Source organism: Pecten maximus, chromosome 7 (genome assembly GCF_902652985.1).
Source record: "Pecten maximus chromosome 7, xPecMax1.1, whole genome shotgun sequence".
Classification (NCBI taxonomy): domain Eukaryota; kingdom Metazoa; phylum Mollusca; class Bivalvia; order Pectinida; family Pectinidae; genus Pecten; species Pecten maximus.
In genome coordinates, this window is record NC_047021.1 from 45,114,152 (window position 1) to 45,140,149 (window position 25,998).

General features: G+C 36.6%; 1 protein-coding gene and 1 non-coding gene across 2 annotated transcripts; one reads left to right on the top strand and one right to left on the bottom strand.

The window, feature by feature from the left end:
• Positions 1-14,775: 14,775 nt before the first annotated feature.
• Positions 14,776-25,529, bottom strand: LOC117331065 (NADPH-dependent aldo-keto reductase, chloroplastic-like). The gene is made up of 10 exons (XM_033889662.1): positions 25,450-25,529; positions 24,375-24,542; positions 24,171-24,287; positions 23,465-23,539; positions 22,723-22,839; positions 22,197-22,318; positions 21,933-22,014; positions 18,762-18,845; positions 15,534-15,616; positions 14,776-15,162 (listed from the first exon to the last, which is right to left on the bottom strand). The coding sequence occupies exons 1-10, from the start codon at positions 25,489-25,491 to the stop codon at positions 15,123-15,125; spliced, it is 930 nt and encodes a 309-aa protein (XP_033745553.1). The 5' UTR covers positions 25,492-25,529; the 3' UTR covers positions 14,776-15,122.
• Positions 19,165-19,236, top strand: Trnas-aga. Its single transcript has one exon. It is a non-coding gene; the product is annotated as a tRNA-Ser (tRNA).
• Positions 25,530-25,998: the final 469 nt, after the last annotated feature.

Sequence of the window (25,998 nt, forward strand, 5' to 3'; positions counted from 1 at the left end):
AGCCCACGGTAAGCTAAGCGATCAGCGCCATGTTGCTAATTAGATAAACAAGCGCCTGCGCGACTGATTTCAAAGATTTATTGGACCCAGATAGATCGATTTTGACGCTGAAACCGTAAAACAAACACATCAAACTTGCGTAAAGATTAAATCAAGTTAATGACTCAATCCTATGTAAGACTCTTAAGTTATTAGCATGTCTCTCGTTCCAGTTGTTGTTTACAACAGTGCATAACATTATGTAGCATTTCACCTTTGTATAGTACACGTGATAAATGGTCTATTAATAAAGATTCCAATGGATGGTGTTGGAAATCGTATTTCATTTAGATCTTGTTTTCTTAACACAATTTCACATATTTGTGAAGATTCAAAGTGACATTGAATTTTCAGCTACTTCATAACATGTAACACCAGCGGGTATTTTCAAGTACTACATTTTCATCCGTCATACATATGACGTCATACGTAATACATGTCGCCCAGTACATATGACGTCAACTGTTATCGATCCATAGGAAATGTTCGTTGCCAACTGCGGGCATACTACCGTATACGCAGTCAAAATGAGGTACAATCCTTATATTTACATCAAACAAATCGTTTAAATACAATACGAAGAAAATAAATTCAAGGTGTGTTGCGACGTTGGTAACTACGGCAGCCGTGGTTGCTAAGGTAATATAGTGCCAGCGAATCTACGTAAAGACACCAAGTATTGTTAACCGAATTAATAGAAACAACTCAACATTTTTGTTTAACACCTTTTATGTTTTTAATTGATTGATCTATTCACAATCCATAATTTCCGTTTCAGATTAACTATGGTTGTCAAGCACAGCGTGTATTGTCACAGATTTAGTAGTGACGTGGTCAAATGTTCTTCTGGAACTGCAATTGCTGTTAGCTTACCTCATGGAGAAGTTAAATATGCACTCATTTCAGCAATATTCGATTTAGTCTTTGACTCTGCGATTGCTTTTTGTGCAGAGATCATCGGGTAACAGGAGAAAACGCTAAAGTTGCGTTGATCAGTCCTTTCAAAATGGCGACGTCTATTTGACGTTCTGGTAACATCACAAATAGACGACGTCATAATTATGGTACCGATTCCCCCGCTTATAAATCCACTGAGCCTTTTTTCATTGCATATACGCTCATTTATTCGCAGTCAGAGTTTACTAAGCTGAAGAAGGGAGAGAGATGTAAATATATTTGTAAGTCGTCCAGTACGGATGATGTCAACTGTTAGATACAATGTATGATATATCTCGTCATACATATCACATTTGTGTGTCGCACAGTGCATATGACGCCAAGTGTTATAAGTAATATATCTTGTCATACATATGACGTCATCCGTCATATATGATGTCAAACAGTACTTATGATGTCAGCTGTTATGATATCTTATCTCATTTATGTAACAGCGTATTTGTTTGGATTATGTTGATCACGTGCCTGACTGTCAAACTATCGTTTCGCCACTCTCGATCGAGCAGCCCCAATCATGCCTCGTCCCCTCTCCCAATAATCGCCCCCATTCGGAGTCTCTCTTACATGTCAGCAGGAGTTATCGGTCTTTGCCCGCGAATTCCGAATCCAAACAGACGACAACATATTTCACATTCCAAATACGGGAAGAAACACTGAAAAATTATATCTTTATGTTTTCAAGACAAAAGTTTTAAAAGATTCTTGAAAGAAAATGAACTAGAGAAAAAATTGACCAATTTGAACAAAAGGAATTGGACACTATCCTGTGGGGATTTGCTGAAATTCTGTTATTTTTTCAGTTTAATAAACCACTTGCTTCCCTTGCGTCAGGGATATATTTGTTCACTCTCGACATGTCATTTCCCCTCGGTCATATTTATGGTGTCGCCGGTCACAAGCAGTGACAGACATTCCCGAATTCACTTTCCGATATGGAAGAATTAGAAAACGGAAAATGCCAGATTATGGTCAGGAGTCACCGGCGTTTGCATTACTGGACGTATCCTAGATGATAAACACGTGCAACGGAATTCCAAGTAAATGTGATTTTCCGTTTTTTCTACCCATGTAGTATTTGTTATTGTGTCCATTTCATGGAGATCTCATTCTGTCTACTTATACATACATTTATAGAATAAAGTCATCTTTCCACAAGGAACTTTCAAAACAGAAACGCATTATTATATATATTCATCATAGCATAAAATCGTAGACATTCACGCGGTATGATAGGAATTAAAAACATCCACTAACTATTAATTCCTCGGAATCCATAACATAATTATATTTTGTACTGAACTACTCTTAAGTATATATCTACTAATTGTGTACTCCTAAAAAACCGAAATTAAAACTCTGAGCCAATACCCATGGATAGCGTTTATCTTTCGTTTTCCTGCATGTTAAACGTTGTAAGCAGTTATTGAAGCCTACAAACCGCCCCTTCAATTCCTACAGAGAAAGGCTCCATGCTATATATCATGCTTACCGCGGTGCCGTACTCATTACAGGAATCCCATTTTGTGTAATTAAAAAGCCATTTATATCTATAGCGTTCCCGATAATTAGAATTAATTACTGACGTTTTAATGAGGTCCAGACTCCTGTTTAAAATCGTATTTATCAGTTGAATTTTCAAATTCAAAAAGCAGAAATGCGAAGATGTTCCGAAATTCTGGTTCTAGGTCACACTGTCTAGAACTAAGGGACAATCTAGAATTCTCTGTCTAGAGAGTTAAGCATTCTGTAAGTGAATCTCGATTCATCAATAACTATTACTGTTTATATGGCCTTAAACAATACTCCTATAACTACTAAACGTGACCATTAAAGCGTCTACCGCTAAAAAAAATCACGTTTTTTTTATATGTCGTAAAACAAAGATTTTCCCTAATTACGAAATTACCTATATCCTATCGTTATTGAAATATAACTTGCTAAATACTTTTCACAAACACGGTGGTAAATAGAATGTTATATATATGACAAAATTGTGTTAATCACATACCAAAAAAAGCAAATGTATATATTTTATCAACCATCACGTGTGTATCTGGGTTATATAATGTCATCTTTCTATGTTAGTGTATTGTTCCGTAATTTGTGTCCATCCATCACCGGAAGTTGTTTTAGATGTAATTAGACGACTCGAGAATAAATGGCCGAAACCAGCCATACTTGTTCTCAGCCTTTTACGCTACCAAGCGATTATCTACACAGCAAGAATTCCGCGTGGACCCAAAAAGACCAAGTATACATACCTGTTAAAACACTTGCTGCTTCTTAAAGTCAAAATCATTATAAAATACATCTGCTTCTTATAAGAAATACTAGCTGCTTGATGAAAGTTGAAAAAAGCAACACAAGATTCTTCTAGAAGGTCATAAAAAACTATAGCTACATTGTACTTTCTGAAATTCGAAATCGCTAGCTGCTACCACAAAAACAAAAACAAAAATCCCACACAAGCCTTTAATAGAAAGTCAAAATCACTTACTTCTTCTAGAAATTATAAAAAAAACAATGGCTGCTTTTTAGAAACACACAGTAACAAATGCAGTATTAGTATTTTTCTTTGGTTTAAAAAGTATTCTTATTTCGGTTCTGTTAATCTCATGTATATCTGGTTTGACGGTTCCAACAACCCTCGATTATCTTTTAAAATGTCTGATGTTGTTACCCTGTAAATGACGTCATACAGAAGTATTATTTATGCCGGAAACACTTCGGACCCAGGATCCTAGCGATTTTAGTCTGTCCTCTTTCGTAGTGAAAACCGCATTCAACACATTCATTCCATAACACAACATGTACTACAGTTTAAAATGTATTTCCTTGTGAAACCTGTAGTTAAAATCTGCGACGTCGGTTGATTTAATTGCAGGTGACAGACTTCCCCCGGAGAATACTCGATTCACTTCCGCATGATGTCCCTCCCCTGCCTCGAAGTACAACAATGTCAAGTTGTAGTAACGAGCAGGGGTCTACGTCTCTGACGGCTGCCGCTGGTAAACTCCATTAGCGACATGTTTAACCAGAACACCCGATGATAAATTATATTCTGCAGCGAATTCATAAAACCAGGCAAAATAGATGTCTTATTTTGATGTTCTTGCCAATTAAACGATAATGAATATTAATTATCTTTTTAATGAGATATTGGATTTCATTCCTTCGTTAAATATCATAAGTTATATTTCTAACACTGTGAATATTGACCAACAGCAATGTAGTGTTAAACTGCATAAAAGTCGCAGATATTTTTGTTCAGATGAAAGGAAGGTATCGCAGGTTGACCAACCTGCTCTACTGATAGCACGGTAGATTTTAACAGGTAATACCGGGAAATGTGAGTGGTGTATTAAAGATGGCCCACAGCAATGTTGACAAGCGTGATGTCATTAGATATTGCTTGAAACGGAACGCTGGAAACAGATTTGGTAATATTGTTTTCGCCGCACATTACGGGTATAATAAATCAAAAAGGAAATTCAATAATTATTTCCGTTATGTTTCACTTGCAACATGTGAAAACATCACTATTATGCATTTCCTCGTTGTGTCACACTCGTGAAAACATCACTATTCTGCTTTTTCTCGTTGTGTCACACTCGTGACTCATGTCAGATTTCAGATCAAAAATGAAATTTATTACTATTAGATCATTTATCGATAATAAAAACTCTTCCATGGTCTTCAGCAACCTACATCTCTCGAAATCCTTTGTTGTTAGTAGTTTTCCGTCAGATTTCGACATCTGTCACGGAAGTCGAGGTAGTGGTTACAATTCCGCGAGCATCGAATCTAGAGAAAGCGGGAATGTTACTATCTAAAAATGAAAAAATAACAATGTGAAAATTTGAATCATCATGCTTGTAATACAGCTTATAGTGCAAGCTATTCCTGCTGGTTACGTTGTAAGTAAACACGGGGCAAGCTGCTGATGCTGAAGAGAGACTGTAGTATCCAAGTTAAAGTAATGTATCATATCATGTATATGTATTTGAAACTTCAATATTATAATATCGGAAGCTAAAAAGGTATAATATCTTATCTGTGTTACAAAGTCGTCGTGTATACATGTATTCATGATTAATGACTAAATTTTAAGAGCACAAGGAGAACGATGGTAGTTAAAAGGTTTAATATCTTATGTTGAATACAGACAAAAAGAAGCTATGAAAGTATTTAAACGTCACGGAGGTTCAGTTTTTTTTATACAACTTTATGTCGCTGTACTAGAATAAATGCTCGATATAAGTTGACGGCCAGACAAGTTTCCCACTGGGTCAGATAGTCCAGAAGTGGAGTCCCTCACGACGTGTCGTATTTCATACACTTCTGTAAGATTACCGAGGAGAAAATATCATACGAACATGGTGGTTCTCTGTTGTTGTGTTTGTTGTTGCTGTTGTTGATGTTGTTGATGATGATGTTGTTATTGTTGTTGCCGTTGTTGTTGTTGTTGTTGTTGTTGTGGTTGTTGTTGTTGTTGTGTTTGTTGTTGTTGTTGCTATTGTTGTTGCCGTTGTTGTTGTTGTTGTTGTTGTTGTTGCTTCTGTTGTAGTTGTTGCCGTTGTTGTTGTTGTTGTTGCCGTTGTTGTTGTTGTTGTTGTTGCTTCTGTTGTAGTTGTTGTCGTCGTCGTTGTTGTTGTTGTTGTTGCCGTTGTTGTTGTTGTTGTTGTTGCTTCTGTTGTAGTTGTTGCTGCTGCTGCTTTTGTTGGCCGTGTTTGGTAGACCAGTATTACAGTAAATGATGTATTGTTTACGAACATCTTCTCTAAATAATTTATTTTTCAATTGTTTTCAAAGACAGATGTTTGGATGCCAACCATTCAAACACAGTTTCTTCCTGTGTTAAGAGAAACACCATCATGGTCACATCGCCTATCATGATTTGTCAATGGTTGAAGTAACATTTGTGTTTTGAGTAGGTTTGTGTCCTTATGACGAGGCTTCTTAGAACAAAGCCACCTAAAATACACTACACAATATAGCTATTATATATAGTTTATGTTAAGGCATATTTCTGTGTTGTGGGCGTCCTACTAAATGAGGAAACTTTGGGTAACCAGAAGTGTACAGAAAATATCAGACGCACATATGATAAATGTTTACATCAAAACAATTTATCATACTTTAGCTATTGTTTAACAATAATGTATATAGATAAGATTTTTAATATCGACTATGAATAAGCTTTCTGCATATGGTGAGAATTAATCCCAGCTCACTTGACTTACGCGTCTAGACTGCAGAAATATTCTATTTTCGAATGATCTTGGTAATTTTGTTGAAAAAAATACAGACATAGCTAAGACAAGCGATCTAGTATTTCTCCCGTCACATTACCTGAAGACGAACTTTATTAAACTAGATTTTACATTTCTGCCGAAATTCTGTTTCAGATACTACCGATTATTTGGAATTACTCAACATACTTAACATACTAGCAACAATATTGACAGAATTTAATTGGTTTGAATATTTGAAAATGTAGTGTTTTGTCTGGAAGATGTGTTATAAAGGGTGTTTGCAAATGAATGCATTTGCCTCTAAAGCATAGACGCCCATAGCGTCTCTGAATACGTATGACGTAGTTTCATTTATTTTGGCTCGACAGTATCAAAATTGCATTGAATTGGTTATATATTGTGTTATCACTGTAGAACCTCTAAACATGGTTTATTTTGTCAACATCCTCTAGTCTAGGACGAATGACTTTGTCAACAAGCTGAACTGCAGCGTGTGAGATGAGGACAGATGAGGGTATAACATGAATACAATTGGCAGCTTAAAGTAAGATTGAAACTGGATTAAAGTAAGATTTAAACTGGATTAAAGTAAGATTGAAACTGGATTAAAGTAAGATTGAAACTGGATTAAAGTAATGTTGAAACTGGATTAATTACAGATTGAAACTAGATTAAAGTAAGATTGAAACTGGATTAAAGTCAGAATAAAACTGGATTAAAGTAAGATTGAAACTGGATTAAAGTAAGGTTGAAACTGGATTAATGTCAGATTTAACCTAGATTAAAGTCAGAATATACTAGATTAAAGTAAGATTGAAACTGGATTAAAGTAAGATTGAAACTGGATTAAAGTAAGGTTGAAACTGGATTAAAGTCAGATTGAAACTAGATTAAAGTCAGAATAAAACTAGATTAAAGTAAGATTGAAACTGGAATAAAGTCAAATTGAACTAGATGAAGGTCAAATTGAAACTAGATTAAAGTCAGGTTGAAACTGGATTAAAGCCAGATTGAAACTAGATTAAAGTCAGGTTGAAACTGGATTAAAGCCAGATTGAAACTAGATTAAAGTCAAATTGAAACTAGCTTAAAGTCAGAATGCAACTAAACTAAACTTGTTTTCAGATAATTGATGTTACGTTACATAAACTAGTTAAGCCACCTTAATATCAATTATTGGTGATAATCCAGTGCGAGGAAACCATTATAATTTATTAAAACAACTCTCGCTTGCAAGGAGGACTTTGATAAGAAAATCACTAATCCTTCTGGTACAATTATCTGAATTATCAATGAAAGTGCTAGAGTTAAACATATGTATTGATTTAGGGATAGTCATCAACTACACATACTTAGAGGCTGTAACTGTAAAATCGAATGGTAAAGACGAATGCCTCATACGCTACAATCTAGGTTTTGAATTCTCCTCATTGCCATCATGAAAGCAATTCAGTCAAAATTTCCAGCAAAGATGATATTTTCGATGAAAATGCTCCTATTTGGTGGGGTGTGGGTGTGGGTGTTGTAAATATCATGAACAACGGAAGTATTGTAATTAGCAGACTCGACGAGGCCAGTTATCGTAAATTCGTGCGATTGTTTTCGGACCCCTAGCCGGCATGCTAATTCCGGATAAGATACGACCCCATTACTTTTGCCCTAGAAGGTTAACCCAAACTAAGTCTGGATGATCCAATATTAGTCGTTTAAGTGTCAACATTTTCGTAAATTACGTAATTTGGCTTTGTTTATGTAGCGTCTGCAGACCGACAGTATCGTCATCAAAACGAGGCTTGCGCACAAAGGGAGGTAATCCTGATAACAAAAATAATACCGCATGGGCAAATCAACAGGGGACCGAGAGGTCATAAACCTGTCTGATATTCTTGTCCAGTTTTAAATGGAACTAATAAAAAAGATGATAGCATATGTAACCTGCCCATAAATAAACTTTATTTTCCTCTCTTCTGCAATTATTGTCGGCTAAACCCGTCGCAAATGTTAGAGAATTATGTTAGAGACTCTCTCTCTTACACAAACTGGCAATTTTTCGACCATATCTACGGATATATCTTCTACTGTAGACAAACTGTCCTAGCAATTTGAGAATATGGGGACCACTTAAACGGAAGAACGGACAAGGTAAAATCTTGTTTGGAGGAAAATCGGATCAAACCAGACAGAATAAATGGAGAGAAAAAGAAAGTTTGAAGGCACACAGATAACGTGCATGTAATGGTCAATGTATGTCTGTCGTCTGCTCGGGTATCTGATTTACTTTTTGACGCTTTGGCATGTGGTCTCTTCGGCGCGTTCTAAAAGCACCAACACGAGATTTAACGGATAAAATGACATCTTGTCGCGTTATAAACCCGCAAAAAAGGCTACAACAAGCCACTGAGCCAAAGCGCCAACACGCAAACACGACGTATTGAACACTGTAATTATCGTGCATAGAGTGGCGTGTTGGCGCGGTAAAATGTTTTGGCAAAATCGCGAACAGGCTAAAGTGCAAACACGAGATGGCCGTAATAAAACACAATATCAGATAGGAGACACTCTGAAAAAAACAAACATAACATTTCATCACTTCTACTGTCTTTTGATTGGTCCTTAACTTACAAGTAAATGGCGAATGAATGCCAAAAACTTCAACCACGTGACAGCATAAGAGTTGGAGGAAACTGGGAACTGGACATTCCCCCAGACCCAAAGGCTGATACTATAATGTGATGTAAAATGATATAGATTTAAAAGAAAGCAGAGCAATCTGTCTACCAGAAAAATACCACCAAAAGCAACACTGCACAAATAAAGAGTTGGCTCCCTCTTATGACCGAATACAACTGCAACTTAGAACATTCTCATTAAAAAAATCAACATTGAACAAAAATATAAATAAGCAACCTATGTCTTTTTAACCTTGAATTATTTGAGTCAATCTATATAGCTTAACTAAAAATTGCTCATTATGCTGATGTAGTATTTTAATTTTGAACACCCAATGCACAAATTAGACCTCCAAGGCTGAATAGCCCAATTAGAATAATTGCTTTAATTTTATACTATTAAATTAAATGGCGATACAATAAATATGACTTAAATGGGCTCATCAAACCTTACTGAGTGTATGATAACTCTCAAAAGAGTAAGGACGTCAAAATACTGAAATAGAGACATAATCGGCAAATGAAACTATAAATTGATTTAAGCCAATATCAAGCAAAGGTCCGGAAGAGTAAAATTGCACCTGGTTACTGTAATGAACAGGTCACATGTCACACCATGCACGCTTGCAACTTTTTCGTTTTCACCGAATCAACGTGTAATGACACCATCGGCAACAAGCAACACACAACATACAAACGAAATAACAAGCCATTAAACCAATCCTCAGCAATTTGGTGCTATATGGCGGCTCTTACACTTTGGATGCAATCGGATTTCAATGATAACGATTTACCTGTCTCGGTAGCTTTTCCAAATATATCTACCGGATATACTATGCGAAGGGGGATAACTCCAAAATTAAGGGAGGTAACTTGGTAACTGTAAAGAGCAAAAGAGAATTACCGCAAATAGTCGAATACTGCAGGTGCATACTAGAAAAAGGAATTTTATAAATGGATATCAAACTAGCCCCAGAATAGATAAGCTGGTCTTCATATGTTAGATTAAAGTATATTTAAGAAATCATTTTTAATGATTTTTACTGATAAAGTCTTATTTGACGAAGTGCACGTCCTTACTTCCCTGAAAATCGATTTCGTCAGTGTATAACATCATATCATATTGAATAAAAGTTCAGATTACATATAGTTGCGGCGAAGTCATATGCATACATAAGTTGCGGCGTTTAATACAAACCAAAACAAATTAAGGTTTGATGTGATATTCATCAGCAGTACAATAGGTGGAAATTGTATGCAATGTTTTTGTGTCATATTTCGTTTTAAAACGGAAAACAACATTCCTTGAAAGGTTAGCCAAGGGTAGGGTTATTGAAGACTTTTCACTTTGAAAATTATATAACGTAGGTACAATCATATTACAAAGGTACACTTTTATAACAAAGCTTCAGTTACATTAAGAGATACATCTATATAACACAAATTAAGTGTGCAATTAATTACACATTAGAAAACATGAAGTGCTATTATAATGACGAACACAACTATCACAGACATCAAAAGATAAAAGAATCAAAGGGTTACATGTATATTGTGGAGAGTTACGTTAAAAAACTACTAAAAGGCACAAGTCAGAATCACAAGATATCGGAATGCAGAAATGAGAGAATACCTGTAAAATTAACTCTAAATATACATAATATACTGTAGCAATGTATGAAAACAACGAATAGACACTTCAAAAGACACATTCGTTGGATTTAGTCTATATCGGGGAGGTTTTACAGTTGAACATTCAATTATACTGTCAACTTTGCTAGATAAAATCATGCTGAACCTCTGAGGGAGATGGATTGATATTGACTTTAAACTTGTTTCCAGATCCTTTTGCAAATTATGAACTGATAGTTTTATATTTTTGCATGCAATGTCTATGGATTAGATAAACAAAATACTGTTTAACCTAATAGTTTGTGGATGTGTGTATGTGCGAGGAGACATATTTGGAAAAAAAAAAAAAAAAAAGGAAAAGAAAAGACCTGATCTAATGTATGAGGTGAATATAGGAGTAGATAGGAGAGAAATATGTCAGTCAGTAGCAGTTTGTAATCGCGTGGTTTGTCAAAGATATTGTTTAATATGTTCGGATAACTAGCAATCGTATATCGGTAGTTTCTGAAAATTAACGAGTTTGAGAAGTACCACCTAATAAGGGGAGCCATTATGATTGATGAATTATTTCCTTTACTCTCGTTAAAGTTCATATAGACTTTTACCTAATGGTCTTTAGTCAAGAATGTCTAACAAAAGGAAGTAATTCTTCTTAAAATTACAGATTTGGTTTTATCTAACAACACCGCAAAATGCTTTAAAGAATTATCCCGATCGATATGTGTATAAAATCTTGAATCTTAGTTACAGATGTTGGCTCTTTAAATGTTATTTAATAGTAATGTGTTTTTGAGCGATATTGTCAACATTGTTTATATTGTTTTAAATAAACGACACATATAAGTCTCTTGAGTGACTGATTTGAAGGTATTCTAATTGTTGACTGCCAAGCGTCATAATGAAAAAGACAACCCCACATATCTTATAATTATTTGTTTCATGGTTTATCTACTTAAGTAGGTATTATTCTTACTTCGTGTTATTACATGAAGGTATTTTTGTTAAAGTAATAATCACCTCCTATTCTGCTCTGCACCACAGCACTGTTCACATTTAGTATCGAAACGAAAGTAGGTGACGTCATCAGATGTTGTGTAGCTGAAATGACGTGCTTTTTGAACGTCCTATTATTTGTTCCTATGGTGTTATGTTCTCAATTATGTAACCTATCACAAGTATCATACTACATACATGCACATGTACAAGAAGATCCATTTTTACAGTCTTACAATCCTACAATACAAATAATTAATATGTATAAGATAACAGGCAAACCAAACATTATTTTAAAGACATCAAGGGGTTTTTGAGGTGGACATTACATTTGTTCATGTAACATTTCGAGTACTCTAGAGAAAGTGTCTTAAACGTTGTTTTTAACCCTTTAAAGTACCCACACTGGATTGGGGTGCCAGACCCCTAATTCCACATTTTCTTTAGACCAAGAATTCCTTTAAGATTTCTCTTGTTTTGTCCTTAATTTATCGTATGGTTTCCAGGGTTTATCGTCCTATGAACAGCCAAGGTCGTTTTGAGTCGACGTCTCCTTGTAGAAGTTGGTGACTACCCCACTGAAAAACATACTGTAGGCCTGGCACCTACCAATCAGAGCAATTAAAATAAAGTGTCTTGCCCAATGACACAGCCACAACAGCACAAACAGGCACAAAAAGGTTTCTCAAAAACACTAATCAACACGGTAAGGAAGTATCGAACCAAGAACATCGGACCTTCTTCCGAGATTACATGCCGGACGCTCTAACCGACTGAGCTATCACAGCCCCCTCACCTGAGGCTACGTGACCGACGCTCTAACCGACTGAGCTATCACGGTCCCCTCACCTGAGGCTACGTGACCGACGCTCTAACCGACTGAGCCATCACGGTCCCCTCACCTGAGGCTACGTGACCGACGCTCTAACCGACTGAGCTATCGCGGCCCCCTAACCCGAGGTTACGTGGTCAGCGCTCTAACCGACTGAGCTATCACGGTCCCCTCACCTGAGGCTACGTGACCGACGCTCTAACCGACTGAGCTATCACGGTCCCCTCACCCGAGGTTATGTGGCCAGTACTCTAACCGACTGAGCTATCACGGTCCCCTCACCTGAGGTTACGTGACCGACGCTCTAACCGACTGAGCTATCGCGGCCCCCTCACCGTATATCATTGCCTTTAAAGTACAGCCGTGTGATAAGTGTTATCTAAATACTAAATCCATATTTAATATGTCATTTCTGTGCGGGCTTCCTTTGTACAAACTATTGATGTTCAAAATACTACATTCTATGGCCTGTCATCATCTGAAATATATCATACCGCAAGATGCACACCCACACAGTACAGCAGCATGAGAAATGCCTAAGATCGCGTATTTTCAATTTGCTATGATTGTCTGATCAATATTAAGGATTGAAAAATAAATAGTCACCTACGCAGTACAGCGAGTACACTACAAACATTCGACAAATGCCTGCGAAACATAAGTCGGTCAATGGTCATCTCTAATGAGGACTTTTTGGATTAGAACTAAACAAACGCCGTTCGGGGAAGACATCAGGAAGAGAAAACGGGGGTGGATTGGCCATACAATGCGTAAAGCACAAGCAAACGTCACTCGACAGAAATTGAACTGAAACCCCAAAGGAAAAATATTGGCAGACCCAGGCAGAAGTGGCGAAGAAGCACGGACGCTGATATGAAGACAACCGGTATGACTGGGCCAAGCTGAAGAGGGTCTCTGAAAACCGTGTCCGTTGGAGGAGTACTGTTGTGACCCTTTCTTCCCGAGTGGAACCAGAACAATAAAAAAAAACCACAGTACAGCAGTGTTAGAAATTGCTAATGTCGCAAGTTTTCTATTTGCTACGACTTTCTTATTAATATTAAGGATTGAAAAATAAATAGTCACCCACACTGTACAGCAGTGTGACAAATGTTTAAGATCGTAAGTTTCTGATTTGCTACGATTGATCAATATTAAGGATTGAAAAATAAATGGAAGACTCTTGTACTTAAGATTACTGAAGGCCATAACATCATTAGTGTTGACTGGTTATTATAGCGAGGGCGTAGGTCAGTTATCAAATTTCAACAGGTCCAAAATGTTACTCAGGGGTGTAAAACACACCAGAAATTGTTCGCATCTATACTGTTCTGTCTAAAGCAATAGTGAAATTAGGGTAATTAAAAATAAGATTTATTTTTCGGCGGAATACATATGTAACCCCATGTTTACCCCATGGATGTAGCTCAGTGTTCACGGTATGATACTTTGTTTGTAAACGTGACGGCTTTTAATATGGTGTTTACATTGTAGATCTACATATACTGTGTGTTAACTATCATACTATGGCATTAATTGTACACGTGCATTTCATATGGCTATTTTGTTTCCCCTATCTGTCTCCAAATTAAATGGACGAACTAGGCACCAAGAGGAACCAACACATGAAGTTTGATGAATACAATCCCAGTATTTCGAAAGAAACAGTTTTAACAATGGTTGTTTACAGACGGATCACAGACGGATCAAAGACGAAGAGCGATTCGTATAGCCCGTCATCTGATAATGGTGGATTTCTAAAGGGACCACAGAACCAAATCAAAAATAGATTGTGGGTTTTCCCTGGTTTTCCCCGTTTTGGCAGAAGATTTAATAGGAAGATGAATGCATCTGGGCCTACTGATTGGATATTTAGGTGAGAGAAGTTTCCAAAGTTTTATGTGTGGGCTGGGCAATACATGCAGATGTAAAATATATAGAAAAAAAGGTTTTTTTTTCCTAGCCTGTTTTTGTCAGGGGGAGTTAATTAAGTGTGTATTTTGTTGTAAATTTAGATGAATTTTTGGTGCTGAATTCAATACAAGATGGTAGCTCCCATATAAAAAAAGTTCAAATTGGTAGAATTTGTAATCATTCTATTTACAGGTTTCCGAGATGACATACTTCAAGATTCTGGCTAGTGGACCAGTGTTGAAAACTCCATTTAAGCAGTACAGTGGTAAACGTTATCATTACCGTCTATGGGAAATCATTTGGTTCCGTGGTTCCTATACTATCTTTGGAAAGGGTTTGCAGCTATTCACATCTTCACATCATGTGTACATGTGTTAATTCAGTGTTAAACATAAGTTACACTACTCCAATACGTCTCTTTTGATGACTAATACAACACTAAATACAGATAATGTATAAGGGGAAAAGGATAAACAATTCTATATGAACATAGGTTATTGTATTGCAAAGAAATAAAATGGGTATTAGACATATACTAGTATGCAGTTCAAAGGGAAAAATCCACCTTGTCTGAGGCCGAAACCAAATGCCGCCTGGGAACATTGTCGTAGAGGTTACATATTTTCAATTATTCAATAACGGATATTGAGTACATCATGGTACTAAATACACAGGCATAGAACTCTTGACAGTCAAAACATTTATATAACAAGAGCATGCTACAGCACCTTAGCCACACAGTTCTGAATCATCGGACGAAACTCGCAAAGTCTTTGTAGTGATAGCTTAGATATATACTGTCACTCTTAGAAGCTGTTTCAAATCCTTGTTTCAACAAACGTCGTAATGATACTGAGGATGATTCTTGTACCTAGGAATAAAAATAAGGATATAAAAGATAACAATAATATATTATAATAAATGATTAAAGGCGTTTGATTATTTTAGTATTATAGTTTGTCCCTGTCCTATCTTACATCACTATCACTATCACTATCATAACTCTACAGCACCCATAGCAAATTATTGATGATTTTGAGAAATAACATGCTCAGATAGACATTTTGGTATATTACATGACTAAATATGTGCAAAGTTGTAGATATTTATTTGTTTTTAAAATTCAACATAATTCTCCTACATGTATATAGATGACCATTTATTTATACCCGACCTTCATGACATACAAGGAGGTCCATTCTTTAAAAGTAAATGTCATAATGATACTCATGGCTACCTTACCACAGAAAGACGAATCGACGTATTCCGTTGTCAAGTTCGTCCATTTTGTTCATATCAGCATCACTCAAAGAAAAACAGAAAATCTGCAAACCAAAATCAATCCCTATATATTTTTTTTCTGCTACTACCTCATTTTATTAATTTCAAAATGACCACCAAGTAAATGAAACCATAGACTAACATGACAACGTAACACATCACGGACGACATGGTTTACAGCAGGAACTTGCGTCTTGGATGTGGAAATATTCGCGTGCCAATATTTTCACGTGTTATTATATTCGCGTGTGGATATTTTCGCGGAAATTTAATGATCGCGAAATAAGCGAAAATTTCCACGCCGCGAACATTTCCACTTTTACAGCAATCTTTCTCTGCCTTTGGGGTGTGACTACAATCTCAACCCGAGGGGGAATTCATGAACGTCCATCCCGAGTCTTGCCGAGACTTGCCGAGGGTTGGACATTCATGAATTTCCCGAGGGTTGAGATTTCTTTGTCACACTCGCTAAGTAGGGAGTGACTACTTTTTCTCCCACCACTCAAAATCATTGCATGTCAAATCGGTGGTCAAGGTATGTTTGTAAACAAATGCACATGGTCGGTGCATGAATTCCCTCATTTGAAGAAGTACACATCACAACCCCCCCAAAAATGCACCAATATCATTACACAAGGAAACATAGGTCTACAATAAATAAAATTTTATTTACTCAAGCAGACACTAAAATAAAGTGCCAGTGATACTATTCTGATATTAATAACCTGGTCATTTCATAAAACTTTGTGTCTCTTACGCACAGGGGTTGACAGAGAAATCCCTCACGTCTAAAACTGGAGATAAACCGATGAACTGAGGGAGAAATACTTATTTACGTCTGTCAACCGAGTATTTTATGGACCTGAAATTATATTTATATTTCAAATATTATGGAAATGATTCTCTATGCTCTACAAATCAAACTCTGAGGACTCTGATTTAGAACAATATCATTTCCATGACGTCATTTTGGCTTTGTGCTGTGTGTCAGATTTGTTGCGAATCAATGACAGAGAGGTATTTGATTCAAAATTACTATTCTTTCAAATGAACGTACAGGGAAATGGGTTGAAAATAAGGACGTATTCATTTAGGAAAGACAAAGTTAAACATAGATAAATGTAAATATGCATGGCGCCCTTAACATTACCATTATATTGATCTGTCACTCGTATTACATGTATATTAACAATAAGTTCATTCTAACATGCGTTTGATTATTAAATATCTCCCTAATTTCAATCTTCAAAACAACTTAATATATACTCTGGTAGCCGACATATTCATATCAAAATTTATATACAAGGTTTATCTTTACACAAACAGTATAAGTAACAATGTGTACGTGTGTCATTCCAACGTTTCAAGACCGACTGGTCACTGTCAATCTCCGACTAGCTGTGTGAGTGGAAATCAGGTGTATCTGTACGTCTATGTAAACAATAGTAACTATGTATCATCACTCGATGGGACATTCCGTCTAACGACAAAGAGTGTATATACACATTGTACCGAAAAGGCTACTGAGCGGATGTAGACATATTCCCATGTCCCGCTTGAGTTAGTAATGGGTCATAAATGTGACTTAACTGGTGGGCCCCCTCATCTCTGTTCATGACTTTGGTTTGTATGGTTTTAATGGCTTCTTTAATTTGTCTTGCTTTTGTGTTTTGTTTTTTCTTCACAATTTTTGCATTTTCCCAATCAATTATGTGGTAGCATAGTCTGTTAATGCCGATTTGTTGTACTGGGCTGTAGATGTTTTTCATGTGTTTCGTATACAAGTGGTGTTGCTCATTCTTTCCATGTCTTTTTAGGCATTTTCCGAATGATCTTCCCGTTTCTCTTATGTATGATAGCTGCCAGTTCTTCCATGGGATTTGGTATACTACCTCTGTTTTGTCCTGAATGTCTTGTCTTTCGGGTGTACTAGTAGCTATCTGAGTGTTGTTAATGGTCTCATCGGGGTGCTGATATGGTGTTTTCTCATCACTCTTGAGAACGCCTCAGATGTCCCTTTCACATAAATGAAAGTAATCCTGACTTTGTATTTGGTCAGAGTAGGATATTTTCTTTTCTCCTTTTTTCTGTGTTTCCATGTATCGCTCTTTTTTAATTTGTTGTTCGACCGGTCGACTCTTCTGTACTGTGTATTTACACTCTATGTCGATAGACGAAATGTCCCATCGAGCGATAAGTAATGGATATCGGACGAAGTGGTGGTATGCATCGCTATATTAAACTGAGCACGTGCTCGTTGTGCAAATACCGAGCCGTGAAGCTTGCTATTTTTTTTAAAGATCCCGCTCGCTAACCATCCGTCTACTCTGCAACTACACCAATACCCGTGAATGTTTTATTTTGGAGACCATGCGGTAATACAAAGTTACAATTTCGTCGCGTAGACATACACATGCAACTGATTTCCGCTCACGCAGGCAGTGGGAGCTTTACAAAGAGACCAGTCGGCCTTGAAACATTGAAATGACGCACGTACGCATTGTTATATATACTGTTTGTGTAAAGATAAACATTGTATACATAAACATATCAAAAGCTGATGAATGTTATTAGACATATCAATATACATGTATATTATAAGGGAAACAACCAAAGCCTTTGTTTACGCGCTCGCCTTATAAACAGTAAATCACTTATATTTCGCGTGAGATTTATTTTCGCGTTAATTCGCGAGGAGAGTCAAACGCGAATTCAAATCCGTCGCGAATATTTATATAAGAATGACAAGAATAAGAAGCGTCCATTTTGAATCTACCGTAATCTTTAGTTGGTGAACAGACATCGCCGTTAAAGTAATAATAGAATGATATATTATATACTTATATCAGAGTGTAATTATATATCACAAAACACTACATACGAACGAGCGTGAAAGCTATATTTACATTGAAAATAACTCACTTCACTCTCCACAGGGAAATATCGCCGACCTGTTAACGTCATTCGCGAATTTAAAGTCATCTTGAGATCAGAATTATGTATTCGCGAATAAGTCGAATGAGGTGAGTTCGCGAAATTAAGTACTCGCGAAATATAAGTGATTTACAGTAGCCAAGCAGAACGTGACATACACCCTGATGCCATTGTCACAGTCGTACTAAATACACGCATACCTATGGGTACAAGCATGCATATATCAATACTTATATTTTCAGAATTAATAAGTACCTGTAAGTTCTCTTTCATCCTCTGTGGGTTTTCGGATTTCGGAACTACAGCTATACCCCTTTGAACAAGGTTCCGAAGAAGGATCTTTAAGTAAAAGAAACATTTATTTTAGCGATTGTTTGATATAATGACTAATTGTTTTGAAGGTTTGAAACAATTTGCTGCTTCTGACGTATATACTTTCTATATTCCAATTAATCATTTTTTCGTTTTGTTTTAGTTCAATCTTATTTTTACATAAGTTTCCTTCGTATACAATGTACGTATTGTTCGAGCGGGATATATCTTTATTTATATGCAAATCGTCTCTGTTGTGTTAGGACCTTACTTTAAAAAAAAAAAAAAATGTATTCATTATGTACACATATTTCTGTAGCGGAACTGGACTGGGTCGGTCATCGGAGACCAGGTAGCTCAGTGGAAGAGTGTCCGTCTAGAGTTCGGAGGGTCCCGAGTTCGAACCCCGGCCTGGCCGTGCCTTTTTCAACTCCTATTACATTTGGTGCCTGTGACCAAACCTTGTTGCAAGTGAGGTGAATACTTGACAAGGGGATGCCCGAACCTGAGTTGTGAGTTGTGAAGTCTTCGGGGTCGAAGACTTTAAAAAAAAATAGGAGGGAAGAGTGTAGCGGAATTGGACCGGGTCGATCATCGGCGACCAGGTAGTTCAATTGGTAGAGCATCCGGCTAGTGTTCGGAGGTCCCGGGTTCGAACCCCGGTCTGGATGCTACATTTTCTCCTCTCCTGTTACATTTCTATGCCTGACAGGACTAGCCAGATGCGATCTAGAATACCGATTCCTGCTGTTAGGATTCTTGATGAATCACCTTACGTTGAGATATAATTGTATTGCAGCATTGTCCAGATGTATTGAGGAAATGTCGAGTTGTCCAGATGTATGGTGGAAATGTCGAGTTATCCAGATGTATGGTGGAAATGTCGAGTTGTCCAGATGTATGGTGGAAATGTCGAGTTGTCCAGAAGTATTGAGGAAATGTCGAGTTGTCCAGATGTATAATGGAAATATCGAGTTGTCAAGAAGTATTGAGGAAATGTCGAGTTGTCCAGATGTATTTAGGAAATGTCGAGTTATCCAGACGTATGGTGGAAATGTCGAGTTATCTAGATGTATGGTGGAAATGTCGAGTTATCTAGATGTATGGTGGAAATGTCGAGTTATCTAGATGTATGGTGGAAATCTCGAGTTATCTAGATGTATTGTGAAATGTCGAGTTGTCCAGATGTATAGTAGAAATGTCGAGTTATCTAGATGTATAGTGGAAATGTCGAGTTATCTAGATGTATTGTGAAATGTCGAGTTGTCCAGATGTATAGTGGAAATGTCGAGTTATACAGATGTATGGTGGAAATGTCGAGTTATCTAGATGTATTGTGAAATGTCGAGTTGTCCAGATGTATAGTGGAAATGTCGAGTTATCCAGATGTATTGTGGAAATGTCGAGTTGTCCAGATGTATTGTGGAAATGTCGAGTTATCCAGATGTATGGTGGAAATGTCGAGTTGTCCAGATGTATTGTGGAAATGTCGAGTTGTCCAGATGTATTGTGGAAATGTCGAGTTATCCAGATGTATGGTGGAAATGTCGAGTTGTCCAGAAGTATTGAGGAAATGTCGAGTTGTCCAGATGTATAATGGAAATATCGAGTTGTCAAGAAGTATTGAGGAAATGTCGAGTTGTCCAGATGTATTGTGGAAATGTCGAGTTATCTAGATGTATGGTGGAAATGTCGAGTTATCTAGATGTATAGTGGAAATGTCGAGTTATCTAGATGTATGGTGGAAATGTCGAGTTATCTAGATGTATTGTGGAAATGTCGAGTTGTCCAGATGTATTGTGGTAATGTCGAGTTATCTAGATGTATAGTGGAAATGTCGAGTTATCCAGATGTATAGTGGAAATGTCGAGTTGTCCAGATGTATAGTGGAAATGTCGAGTTATCTAGATGTATAGTGGAAATGTCGAGTTATCCAGATGTATAGTGGAAATGTCGAGTTGTCCAGATGTATAGTGGAAATGTCGAGTTATCTAGATGTATAGTGGAAATGTCGAGTTATCCAGATGTATTGTGAAATGTCGAGTTGTCCAGATGTATTGTGGTAATGTCGAGTTATCTAGATGTATAGTGGAAATGTCGAGTTATCCAGATGTATTGTGAAATGTCGAGTTGTCCAGATGTATAGTGGAAATGTCGAGTTATCTAGATGTATGGTGGAAATGTCGAGTTATCTAGATGTATAGTGGAAATGTCGAGTTATCTAGATGTATAGTGGAAATGTCGAGTTATCCAGATGTATAGTGGAAATGTCGAGTTGTCCAGATGTATAGTGGAAATGTCGAGTTATCTAGATGTATAGTGGAAATGTCGAGTTATCTAGATGTATAGTGGAAATGTCGAGTTATCCAGATGTATTGTGGAAATGTCGAGTTGTCCAGATGTATAGTGGAATTGTCGAGTTATCCAGAAGTATTGAGGAAATGTCGAGTTGTCCAGAAGTATTGAGGAAATGTCGAGTTGTCCAGAAGTATTGAGGAAATGTCGAGTTGTCCAGAAGTATTGAGGAAATGTCGAGTTGTCCAGATGTATAGTGGAAATGTCGAGTTGTCCAGATGTATAGTGGAAATGTCGAGTTGTCCAGATGTATAGTGGAAATGTCGAGTTGTCCAGATGTATAGTGGAAATGTCGAGTTGTCCAGATGTATTGTGGAAATGTCGAGTTATCTAGATGTATGGTGGAAATGTCGAGTTATCCAGATGTATAGTAGAAATGTCGAGTTATCTAGATGTATAGTGGAAATGTCGAGTTATCTAGATGTATAGTGGAAATGTCGAGTTGTCCAGATGTATTGTGGAAATGTCGAGTTGTCCAGATGTATAGTGGAAATGTCGAGTTGTCCAGAAGTATTGAGGAAATGTCGAGTTGTCCAGAAGTATTGTGGAAATGTCGAGTTGTCCAGATGTATAGTGGAAATGTCGAGTTATCTAGATGTATAGTGGAAATGTCGAGTTATCTAGATGTATAGTGGAAATGTCGAGTTATCCAGAAGTATTGTGGAAATGTCGAGTAGTCCAGAAGTATTGAGGAAATGTCGAGTTATCCAGATGTATAGTAGACATGTCGAGTTATCCACATATATTATGTTTACTCACCTGTCCAGGTGTGCGTTTATACTTCTCGGCAATTTCCATAATAACAGGATGTTCTACCAAGTTATCCGACGATTGTACTCTACTGGAAAAATAAAATGTCGTTAAATTAATATCATCCTTTCTTAAAATGCATTTGATTAAATACAAAATCTGAAACACATATTTTTACAGCCGCACAAATATGAATTTAAAAACAAAGTTAATTGCAACTGTGTAACAGAGTTATTTGTCTTTTGGTATTTTTTGTAATGTCTTCTATTTTACTTGATATCTGTCGTTCCGGTGAAGAAGGGGGATCCTAGTGGACTGAATGCTTGGAGTTGGATATTCCTGGATTTACAAAACTCTTGGAGTTTCTTCTGGGGAAACCTGACATGTGCCTCCACCTGTATAAAGATAAAGTATAAATTAATAAAAAGAAGGGGCAAAATATAAATCGAAATAAGAATAAGGATGAACACACAAAGAAAGCATGTTGAAATTGAAGTCGGCTTATCTAACAGAATGATACAATTCCATAGGTCATGTGTAATATGATATATAATAATAGGGGGCCGCGGTGGCCGAGTGGTTAAGATGTCCCGACACTTTATAACCAGCCCTCCACCTCTGGGTTCAAAACCTACGTGGGACAGTTGCCAGGTACTGACCGTAGGCCGGTGGTTTTGCTCCGGGTACTCCGGCTTTCCTCCACCTCCAAAACCTGGCACGTCCTGGCTGTTAATAGGACGTTAAATAAAACAAACCAAATATATAATGAAAACGTAATCCTATTGTTATACTACTTTACCTGATTGACAGCTGGTGGAATACGGGCAACCTCACATATATAATCTAGTTGCTTGGTATTGAAGTTTGACACACCGATCGAATGCGCTTTGCCCTTGTAGACTGTGTCTTCCATAGCCTGTTATATGAAAAACAAAGGAAATAGCAAATTAGCAAAGGAGTTTTTCTGCTTTATCAATGACACCAGCCATATAGACGAAACCCAGCTTATGTTCTCAAAATAACAAATAAACAATGTTGAAGATATACTCAAAAACAGATAAACAAATGGAACTAATGTCAAAATGACGATCCTAAAGAAGAACATTAAAACAAGATGATGCAATTATAGAAACTCTTACCATTAAAGTAACCTCATACCATTCTAATAACCTCATACCATTAAAATAATATCATACCATTAAAATACATGTAACCTTATACTTTTAAAATAACCTCATACCATTAAAATAACTTCATACCAATAAAATAACCTCATACATTTAAGATTACCTCATACCATTAAAATAACTTCATACCATTAAAATAATTTCATACCATTAATACAATGTCATACCATTTAGATAACGGCTTATCATTAAAATGCCATGTCATTAAAATAAAGTCATTTCATTCATTACAGTCAGTTTATGATATTTTTTATCAAATGAATCCGTTATTATGAATTCATTTTACTTACGTGGATATAATAACCATAATTGTTAGTCTGATAACTTTCTTAACACAGTACTTTTGATAGCTACCTTCCATGTTTCTCTTAAATCAACCGACATCAGTTCCGTAGATTGAGTAATTTCCTCCGTGTAGGTATCCATTTCCTGTATGACAATATAAGAATTGATTGCATTTCTGGATTTTTAAGATTAAAATCTATACTTAAAAAAAAAAATACCGAAGCCGGTTTTCCACTTTTTCATTTGATCATTTGATTTTCAAGTATCTATAGCCGCCTACAATTATTAGATATTGAACCTTACATTGGTATCACATCCTTTTGTCAAACAATTCGAGCGTGGCCTCGAGAAAATGTATCTAACCACCAATAATCTCTAGGTGACTATTGTAAGGGATTGACCAAAGACATCAAAATGAAACAATAATTGAACACAACGTTATTAAATTTTGTCTCTCGTTGATTTCAATAGCCAATATTGACAAAAGTTCAATAGAGTGTTACTGTATCTGTATTACACCTAAATTCATGCATGCTGTATAAATACTATTTTCCAAAACTTATCGTTAATCCTATTGTTTTCTACAGACATATACACACAATCTAACATGAATATAGGTTTTCACTCAAATGCGCCAATTCGTTTATTCTTTTGCGATTTGTGCTTTAAATTAAACTATGCTGAGCCAAATATAAAATGTCCCATTACATTAATTTTGATGTTAACTACATTTTGTAATTATAAAATGGTCCGTTTTCGTATGTTGCTTCCTTACCTTCAGGGCACATGGGGTATGAATAAGGAAGAGGTCCACATAGTCAAGTTTAAGTCTCCTGAGGCTTTCGTCTAACGCTGGTCCTACGGCACTTCCCTTCATATAAGTTGGGGATAACTGTAGGCAGACAGACATCCTCATTACATAATTATTCTACATAAAAACAACGTGTTTATCATGACCGAACTAAGTTCCTTTACTTACTTTTGTGGTGATGTGAACCTCCTGTCGACTGAGGGTAGTGGATTTCAGATATTCTTGGAGTGTTGTACCAATAGCTTCCTCATTTCCATATAAAAACGCTGTGTCAATATGGCGGTAACCCATTTCAAGTGCTCGCTTTATGGTTACTTCTAGCTTCTCAGGAGAAATCTGTTATATGCGAACCAAGGTTGGTTTATGTACAGGGTGATACTGAACTGATGACAATCAAATGCTTGTTTTATAACCTGAATTCCGTTATGAACTTTGTTTGAACAAGGATTAGATTTCATCATTTCTTTACCAATGTTTTTTTTGTGATATTTCTATGTGTTATCTCTGACTACAAGTTGTTACTGATGGAATGGTTCTGTCCGTTAGTTTACCGGGACACACATATCCTACTCATTTGTTCCTTTTGAAACGAGAGGATCCACCGGTGTGTTATGCATGTGATGCTCAATTCACAGTGGAGCATTTCTTAATAGAATGTTCCGATTTCAAACACATTCGTGATAAATACTTTCGAGTCCCGGATATGAAGGCCCTTTTCAGTTCCGTGGATTCGAAAACAATATTTAGCTTTTGTCTGACGTCATCTAAAGCATGTGTATTTTTAATGCCATGAACATTTTGTGCTACAGGAATAAAAACTTAAAAAATATATCTCGATTGATCAATGTAACTTGCAATAATTTTATGCAGAATTGTTGCATAAAAGGTAAGAATATTGAAATATAATTGATGGTTTTATTTTTATTTCCACAAACTATATTTTTGTTGAAAACATTCGCGGGTACTAGTAACGTCAAAATAATAGGTTTTTTGACAGCGAGAAATCTTACTTTGGACTTCTATAACACTACCCTGGCTGAATAGAAGTTATATCAATACTAAACTGGTTTCTTTAAAGTATTCAATTCGTCTGCAATCTTGTGAGAATTATATTTCTAAAGAAAGCGTCTTATTGGACGAGGATGACAGTATAGGGTTGTACTCTACATCGATATACAAAACTAACCAAGAGTCTTCGGAAGGAAACATCCTACACAATTAATATGAATGGAGTAAACATTACCCTTGATGTCCCCAAGGCTACTTGAGGGATTCGGATGTCCATCGTTTAGCGTTATATAATCTGCCATGTCAACTCGTCGCAACTAGAGCTGAAAAAAGTATAAAATCATATAAGTAACGAATTTCGCTTGATGCAGATATCTGATCTAAACATATGAAATATATTTTCTAAATTTTGTTTATTTCATGTTATATCCTATATAAGAGAGAGCATAACACATTTGCAAAAGGGGGCCGAGGTGGCCGAGTGGTTAAGGTGTACCGACACTTTAACACTAGCCCTCCACCTCTGGGTTGCGAGTTCCAAACCTACGTGGGGCAGTTGCCAGGTACTGACCGTAGGCCGGTGGTTTTCACCGGGTCTTCGGCTTTCCTTCACCTCCAAAACCTGGCACGTCATTAAATGACTTTGGCTGTTAACAAAAACAAACCAAACCAAACCAAACACTTGCAAAAGAAAAATAAATGCCTTCCAAATATCATCCAGAGTTCAATGCAGGTTATTTTGTTCTAACCATGTAAAGAAGACTAACCTATTACGTATAAACGA